The sequence below is a fragment of the Periplaneta americana genome, chromosome 12 (genome assembly GCF_040183065.1).
Source record: "Periplaneta americana isolate PAMFEO1 chromosome 12, P.americana_PAMFEO1_priV1, whole genome shotgun sequence".
Lineage (NCBI taxonomy): Eukaryota > Metazoa > Arthropoda > Insecta > Blattodea > Blattidae > Periplaneta > Periplaneta americana.
In genome coordinates, this window is record NC_091128.1 from 1140001 (window position 1) to 1148827 (window position 8827).

The following is an 8827-nucleotide window of genomic DNA, read 5'->3' on the forward strand; positions in this document are numbered from 1 at the left end:
AACTGTGAAAAGAGCCAGCTCCGTGTGAACAACTACCATCACCGTAGCCAACACAGAAGCCAGCAAGTGAGCACGCAGGGTAGCCACCTTGGAATCCATCACAGAAACTAGCACGTCTGAACCGGGCTTAAGAATACACCACACTCAGCTCCCATCGTCACTGCCATGCTCTCTTCCCTTTCCAAATATAATCTAAACTTTTTATATAGTGGGAAATTAAATATATGTTCTTAGAAAATTACTTTCCCTCATAATTTGTATATAGTTCAGTCAGCTGAGTTTATTTATTTATTTATTTATTTATTTATTTATTTATTTATTTATTTATGTATTTATTTATGTATTTATTTATTTATGTATTTTTTATTTATATGTATTTATTTATTTATTCATTCATTCATTTATTTATTTCATAAAACTATATACTATATACTATTGAGCCAACTAGAGATAACATTTTGAAACTCAGCACTACTTACAGTAAATAAATGTTTGAGTATTGTTTAGTATGTACATTGATATCAACAGTGACATATGCACTGCGGAGAGATTTGAAATTTAACCCAGGCATATTGGTGCACAGTCTAGTGATTAGAAGTTGTGCACCGCCATCTCTCCTAGTCCCAAGATAGAAATTTTACATGAGAATTTCTGACCCTGCCGTGAATCGAACCCGGGCTGGCTAGTCTGGGGGCAGACATGCTACCACAGATCTAACTCGGCAGATTAGAAATCGAAGTTGCAATCTACATTTTTTAATGAGACCCCTGAAGCTATAACCACTAGATGGCAGAATATCCAGGTGTTCAAGGTGATGAAGCGGAACAAACAAGCAGCAGTTGCAAGATCACAGTGAAGCAGTGCGAGTTTAATGGGAAAAAGTTCTGACAGCAAAGGTTATTCATACAGAAATCTGTCCGTGTACTGTGAGCATTGCCTATCACGTCAAGCTGTCTACAATTGGGTGCAGAAGTTCTCTGAAGGATGGACAAGTATTGAACATTGAGTTGGTCGCCAGTGAAGATTGTCACAGAGGTAAGTGTACAACAGATTGGCGACCTTCTCCGAGTAGACAAGATGAAGGGAACAGTATGCTAGCCTGATAGTCACAAGTGATGAGTCTTACGTGAGTAATTACCAGCTGCTGCTTCTTTGTTTCACTTGTGCACACATTGATAATAGTGCTATGTAGTGATGATAGCTTCAGAGGCGTCATTGAAAAGTATAGAGTACTACATCCATTTGTAACTTTCACTCATATTAATGTATTTCCAGTACTTCCGGTTCAGTGTGGGTGGCATGACAGATGTTGCTGAAATCAAAGGTCATCGCAGAACATATGTGGGTGCCATGCCAGGAAAAGTGATTCAGTGTCTAAAGAAAACCAAGACTGAAAATCCACTAGTGCTTATAGATGAAGTAGATAAAATTGGAAAGTGAGTATATCATTCCTTTTACTAAGTAGTTTATTCAACTGATTTTGAAGGAAGTAATGATTTTTATCTCTTCTTACTAAGCTTTCTTAGACACAATTTTGTATCTTAGAGGCTACCAAGGAGATCCTTCATCTGCACTACTTGAGATGCTGGATCCAGAGCAAAATGCCAACTTCTTGGACCACTATCTAGATGTTCCTGTTGATTTATCGAAGGTATGTATGATGCAGAGCCGCAAACAACTGGTTTATATTCGAGCATCTGAAGTGATGACTCCTAATGTTTTGCAGAATAGCACTTTATTGTATACGAACTTTAACATTTTTGTAGTACACAAATGTTGTAACAATTGAAGGTCATTTCCTTTCTGCCTCCCTAGGACCCTTAGGCTTATTGTGCAACCTTATTATGGTATGATTCTTGAAGTCCTTAGGACTGACTGCATTCCTGTGAGTACGTGATTCACTGCTTGGTGTCCTCTTACCAATTCAGCTACAGCATCCAGGCTTTACGTAATCTGCGTGAACAGGACTGCCCCTCCGTGTCTCTGTTGATCATAAATTTGAAAGATGATGTTAGATTTGTTTGAACTCGAACTAAAATTCTACTGCTTATTTGTCGACCTTTAGGAAGTAAAATATACGCAAAAATATTTTAAATAATTTATTTGTAATTTTGATCTTGCGCTAGATATATTTACACTGTTATTTTATTTATTTTTTTTATCTTTCTGTGACATTCTCATGCTTGGATCCCAGCTAGAGATCTGAATGCGGGACTATTTTACCTCTGGGTAGTTGCTCTTTCTAAAGAGCCTGGAATACTTTGAAAAACAAGAAAGGAACCGTTTATTGGTGAGTGCCATATATAGTTTGTGGTTACATCACCCTTATTTCTGCTACACATCACGGAACAGTTATTCTGTGGTGACTGTCCTCAGAGCCTGGTTTATTTATACAGGTTGAAAGTGAGGATGAAAGTTTATAATTATATGGAATGCACTTTGCTATCCCTTTTCAACCCCGGTGATGAAATATTGAAATGGAGAGTGGCAGTGGAATGATGGAGAGAAATGGGGAAACCCTCAGGAACCTCTGCTTTGTCCACCATAAATACAACTGACTGTCATTGCCAGATTTGTACTTGTGTCCACAGTGGCATCTTGATTCCTATTCATACAGAGAGTCTTCTGACAGTGCCTCCTAGTGTCTAAAAGTAGCAGATCTGGGGTTTTCCTGGCATTCAACATGCAGGATTATGTTATCAGTGATAGATGTAGCTACTCAGTCATCTAGATGAGGGTAACAATCGTGCCCACCTCCCAGTCTCTCACAATCTGCCTGTGGTTTTCCTAATGTCGGGATGAGCCCTAAAAGAAATGGGCCATGGATCTAATCCCACCAGTATATATTTTACATTTCCAAATTCTGTGTTCATCATTTTTGGTTGTCAGCGGCAAGGCTTGTTATATCTCCAGCTGGCAGCAGGGATTTGGCATGGTGGTGCTTTTTCATCCATTGACTCGACAACTGTGAAATGTGGTGATATTCGCTGTCTGCTGCTGGATTAATTGCGAAGCCATTACTGTTGATATTTTGAGGTTTTTTCAGCCTTTCCCCCTAAAACATTTACTCAAGTCACTTACGTAGGACTATGTGAACAAAGTGAGACAAATGGCTTTTAAGCTAGGAGTTAACACAAATACAAGAGCCCTTGTAACAACTCACATTTGTGTACTTTGGCTGCAAAAGGGTATCTGTCGGATACAGGGGGGAGAGCCATTAAACCTTCCCATTGAAGGCCTTAAGGAACCAACCTGGACAAATACCCAATGTCCCATCCCTACCTTCCCATGGTGCAGCTGTTAGTAACTAAAGGGAGGGGCTACTCATCAATTAGCACTGGTCAGCTTGATGAGTTAATGATTGAATTTGGTATAATTTTCCTCTATTCAATACCTAATTCCCTCTTTACCCTTTCCTATCCAGTCCTCTGACTGAACTCTTACTTTCTTCGACCCCGACGGCATTAGAGCATTCGAGGCCTAGGGGTTCATTTCCCTTTCCTTCCTCCTCTTTATACTTTTCTATTCCTAGTGCTGACCTGCTATGGCACTAAAATCGTCCTCCAGTGGCTTAAGGAGGGAAAGCTGGTGATCAACAAGATCTCCCAGCTAGGTCCAATGGACCCGTCGACCAACAGCAGGTGTGGTCCTCCAGACATTCTGGGGGTTGTGTGTGAATGAAGTAGCCACCAAAACGTTAAAATATGGTGTTCACTTAAATCGGCTACAGCTTGCCATTTTCACTCCAATATGAAATGAGTACCATCAAGGTAAAATTATCCGGAGGTAAAATAGTCCCCCAATCGGATCTCTGGGCGGGGACTACTTTAATGGTACAGAATCAACTAAAATCTAACAATGGAATGCTGGCAGTATAACCTGCATGGAACTGGAATATGTGTGTGTGTGTGTGTCTAATGCTCTGGATTTAACAATGAAGTCATGATCCTTCTTGCTTCCCAATATTTTGATGGAAGGTCCACAAATGTCCTAAGAGTTTCACAATTAGCCAGGTGCTCCATCTCCATGTCCGGAATTGGAATATATCAGTCCCCTAACTGCCCATTGTGCAACTCAAACCAAGAAATGGATTCGGAACACCTCAAAATCTGTGCTGACCATGATAATATCTTTGAAAAATATTGGAGTGCAAGAGGTCAAATGACTTTATTGTCAAATGCCTGGCGTTAGAAAACAACAACAACATTTGTGAACCTTTTATCTTATCTTCTCCTTCATTAATAAACAGAGGAAATGACCACCATCTTAAGAATGGAGAATTAAAAGATTGGGTTTGCATACGTCTGAATGTGGATCTATTTACTTAATGGAATTAGTTTCTTTTTTTAAAGTACGTTACAGTGAAATTTGTACCCAAATTACATTGACTTTTACTTGAGGACTGCAGCGCTGACTCTGTTGCAGGTGTTGTTTATCTGCACTGCAAATATAGTCGACACCATTCCTGAGCCTCTCAGAGATAGAATGGAAATGATTGACATGTCGGGTTATGTGGCTGAAGAGAAACTCGCAATAGCAAAACAGTATTTAGTTCCACAGGCAATGAAAGATTCGGGATTGAATAATGATAAGGTAATAACTCCCCTCAGAAAAGAAAATATGCTTAGACAAAATATATTTAACTAAAGAAAAAATGACCTAGTGTAGGCACAATATCTAATATTTTTCTATCTTTGTAGATTCACATCCAGGACGATTCTTTGAACATGCTCATTAAATCTTATTGTCGAGAAAGCGGTGTTCGAAACTTACAGAAGCACATTGAAAAGGTAAGGTTTTTTAATGTGGGATTCGTGGTGTGTTCAGATATGTTTTACGCAGAAGTATTGATATTATCTTATTATCTTCTTTATTAAAGGTGGTGAGGAAAGTGGCATTTAGAGTTGTTAAAAATGAAATTTCCAAAATTGATGTTACTCCAAACAATCTGACTGATTTTGTTGGCAAACCTGTATTTACTCACGACAGAATGTATGATAAAACTCCACCAGGAGTTGTGATGGGACTTGCCTGGACTGCAATGGGTATGTCTTCTTTAATATATGTAAATACAGTATGTGGCAAAACAAACGACACTGAAATGTTATTTAATTGCGTTGGTACAGTATGTGTTCAAAACAGATTCATGTGGTCCCAATGTAGCCAATGTTGAGTTAACAGAAGTGTGTCTGGTATTTCAGGTGGCTCAACACTTTTCATTGAAACAACAACAAGACGTCCTCACGAAGACAGTGGTGAGGGTTCACTGGAGCTAACAGGTCATCTTGGAGAAGTTATGAAGGAGTCGGCCAGAATAGCGTTGACAGTTGCTCGAAACTTCATGACGAAAGAAGACCCGAAGAACAGCTTTCTCAACACAAGTCATTTACACTTGCACGTTCCAGAGGTAACACACTTTTTGTAAATTAGACATACAGGAATATTTGATCATGTACCAACTATGAAGAAACATGTAATTAATTTTTTCCAAGATTTTCCTCACCGGAAGGCGAATATTAGGTAATGTCATGGAAAATCCTGGACTCATTTCACTATTACCAATTCCATTGATGCTAGGCATCCAGGCAGCATTAAAGAGGCAACATAGAATGTCCTAACAGAAATGTAATTGTTTTCTTTTCCTCACCCCGCACAGGGAGCAACCCCAAAGGATGGCCCCAGTGCAGGCTGCACAATTGTGACGGCACTTTTGTCTCTAGCAAAAGATACTTCGATCAGGCAAGACGTGGCTATGACAGGTGAAGTGTCACTTATGGGGAAAATTCTTCCAGTTGGCGGTATCAAAGAGAAAACAATTGCAGTAAGTAAACTTATCTTTCATTAGTGTTTGTTTTATAGTTAATACATATTTTGATAAATAAGATATGATTGTGTGTCTTTCATGAACTTGGTTTGCATGAAGCACTATTTCTGTTTTTAGTATTTTATTAAATAATTTATAAAGATGGTGACCAGATTCTCCATAAAAGAAACTAGGACGCTTTGGAGTGTGCGTAGGAAATTCTTTATATTAACAATAAAAGGTTACAGACAAAGATAGTGCTTCTTTTCATGCACTGATGATGACCTGTTAGAGAGATGGTTGTGAACAAGAAGTGATTCCTTTCGCCTTGCCAAGCAGAACCCTGAGTGACGTCACATGGTGGGTAGAAGCACACACTCTGTTTTACAGGTGAAGCTAATGGCCGCTAAGCTTTCAGATTCCAGGCGACTAGTGTACCCATTAAGCTTTCATTGAAACTCACCTGATTTTACTTACCATCACTGGGTATATATTTTTAGTTTTTTTTTTTCTACATATTCACAACATATTTTTAATTTTTCTTTCAATGTTCAGAAACCATATTTGATTTGATCTTTAAGTTTTTGAGTTTGTCCCATATTTGATCTTGATACCCACACAGCTCGGCAAGTAGTGTCAGTCAGTTTTTAACAGTAGATCAGCTCTCTTCATACTGCAGCCATTAAAAGCATTATTGGTGTTTAATTTATATAAGTCATCAACTGTGGGCTTCTTGTTGAACTGAGTGTTATGATAACAAGATAACGAATTTGGTCTGAAATTTGAAAGCAGATTGTGATAGGGCCACTCGGAGAAGATTTCATAGTTCCCATTGCCATGACAATTTTACTGAAAGTAAGAATAGCTGTCTCAGTACTCAGCCGAATTTTTTCATCTGTCAATATTGATTCTCGTAACTAAAAGTTGTTTTCACTGCAGAATTTGTGCCTGGCAGACACAATGTAAACTTAAGTATTTCGTTTAAATTGTTTCAGTGTCTTGGTCCATCTGCTAGGAGAGTGGCTTTCCCTTAATCTCCTCTACTTAATAAAACTCATCAAGTAATGCCGGTTGTTGGAAACTTAAACGTGTGGAGAACTAACATTTTTGCTAACAATTGCGCAATTCCATGTTTTCATACAGACATTTAGAGATGAAGTTCGCCTCAAGATGATCTTTTGAGCTCAAAGACAGGACATTTAGGGCATCCTGGGGAATCTGGTCACTCTACCTAAATACAAGTATTTGTGAAATAATACGATTGTATTTCCTTTAAAACAGGCCAAGCGTGTTGGTGTGAAATGCATAATACTTCCAGAAGAGAACAAGAAGGACTTCAATGATCTCCCAAAATATATAACTGAAGGACTAGAAGTTCACTTTGTGAATCAGTATGAAGACATTTTTAAAATAGTATTTCCTGCGCATGCTGCAAGTTAGCGAGATGTTACAAATTAAATACCTGTGTTGTTGACTGTGTCATTTGAAGAAAGGTTGCGTTATTGATGAAAAGTAGTAGGATTTTATATATAAGAAAAAACTGGAAAATAAAATTTAATAAAATTAGAATTTTTATACACACATTCATATTTTGCACTGTAATTTCATGTATGTACATATATATGCATGAAATTACGAAAAAAAGAAAAAAAAATCTTCGCATCTTCATAGCTAGCTTTTGTAAACTTGGCACAATTAAAGTTGTATAAAATATTATTCCGTGTCTTGTAAGTGAATAATGCATTCACCAGGTAGTAGACTCAGTATTCCATCATCTGTTTCTGATTCATTGTCATTGTTTAAATTTTCTGCTTCCATCCAGATTGTCTATACACTATTTTTATAAACTGAAACTTGCATAATGATCATGCAGATCAGATAGTGGATTCTGTAATTAGGTCATTACTGCTTTTTGTATATTGAGAAAATTCATATTTTTTGCTACTTTGAAGTTCTTTCAAAAATTTCTTTCACTTTTGAAGTTGTCTCTCTCTGTTTTCTTTGTTTCTGTGTGTCATGATGCAAAAACAAATTCAAAATTTTCATGAAGATACAAATTTTTATCATCCCAATACCGAAAAATGATTTTCTTTTCTTGTGTAATTTGTTTGTCCGTCTGTGCACTATGCTATTAAATGAACCTATTAAACCACAGTTAACACAGCAATATTACCTCATAACGTAGATAAAATCAGCAGGAGGTATGATGGGAACAGTGTTGAATGTATAGTAATAGGATTTTATTATCATGTAAGTTATGTATCATTTATTTCTACACGTGATGCTAAAAATGCCTGTTAAACATTTAACAACCTGGAAAAACATTAATGGCGAAGTAAAACTGTATGATTGTCAAGAGAATGAAACACGAAGAGGAGAAGAAAGAATGAATGGTTATTGTGTTAAATTATTATGTCAACTGAACTCTTTCAGATGTTATAACATTCAACTTCCATTAACAGCAGAGCAAGTATGTTTACACCACATGAATCTGGAAAATATGCACGTGAAATATAATAAATATTAATTCAAAAACAATATTAAATTATTTGATACCTCTGGACTACATTTTGCTTAAATTTTGAATACCCAAGAAACAGTTTGTCTCCAAAAAATTGTTTCAATTATAGTAATTATTAGTCAATCTACTTAGAGCATGCACAGTTAGTTCTGCTGCTACAGAGTTAAGTCATGACAAACTGAAACTTCATGTTTGTTTTCACAACTAAAGCAAAGCATTGCCCATACAGACATGGACAATAGTTTCGCAACTTTAGAGTTATGTTTTGAAACAGCTAAGCAGTTCATCAAGTCTGTGGAACCTTCAAGAAAATCGATTGGAGAGGCAAGAAAGGAAAAGAGAATTTGTGACAGATTTTATCGTTCAGAAATGTACTATGATATTTTCTTTCATTTTCGTGTAAAACAAGGAAATAGGGTAGTTCTCATCCTTTTTTAATACAGAGTCCCTCCCCTTTTTGCTGACCTTGAAAAGACGATTTCTCCCCACCCTACTAATTTCCT

The 8827-nt window shown here is 37.2% G+C and overlaps 1 protein-coding gene across 3 annotated transcripts in view; it reads left to right on the forward strand.

Moving 5' to 3' along the window:
- LOC138710111 (lon protease homolog, mitochondrial-like) overlaps positions 1–8341 on the forward strand; it is a 26228-nt gene extending 17887 nt beyond the window's left edge. For all 3 annotated transcript variants that reach the window (XM_069840744.1, XM_069840745.1, XM_069840746.1), the window contains exons 10-17: positions 1276–1436; positions 1546–1651; positions 4426–4593; positions 4701–4790; positions 4880–5045; positions 5202–5407; positions 5657–5821; positions 7085–8341. In XM_069840744.1, coding sequence (XP_069696845.1) covers positions 1276–1436; positions 1546–1651; positions 4426–4593; positions 4701–4790; positions 4880–5045; positions 5202–5407; positions 5657–5821; positions 7085–7243 — 1221 coding nt within the window. In that variant the 3' untranslated portion in view covers positions 7244–8341. The remainder of the gene's footprint in view (positions 1–1275; positions 1437–1545; positions 1652–4425; positions 4594–4700; positions 4791–4879; positions 5046–5201; positions 5408–5656; positions 5822–7084) is intronic.
- Positions 8342–8827: the final 486 nt, after the last annotated feature.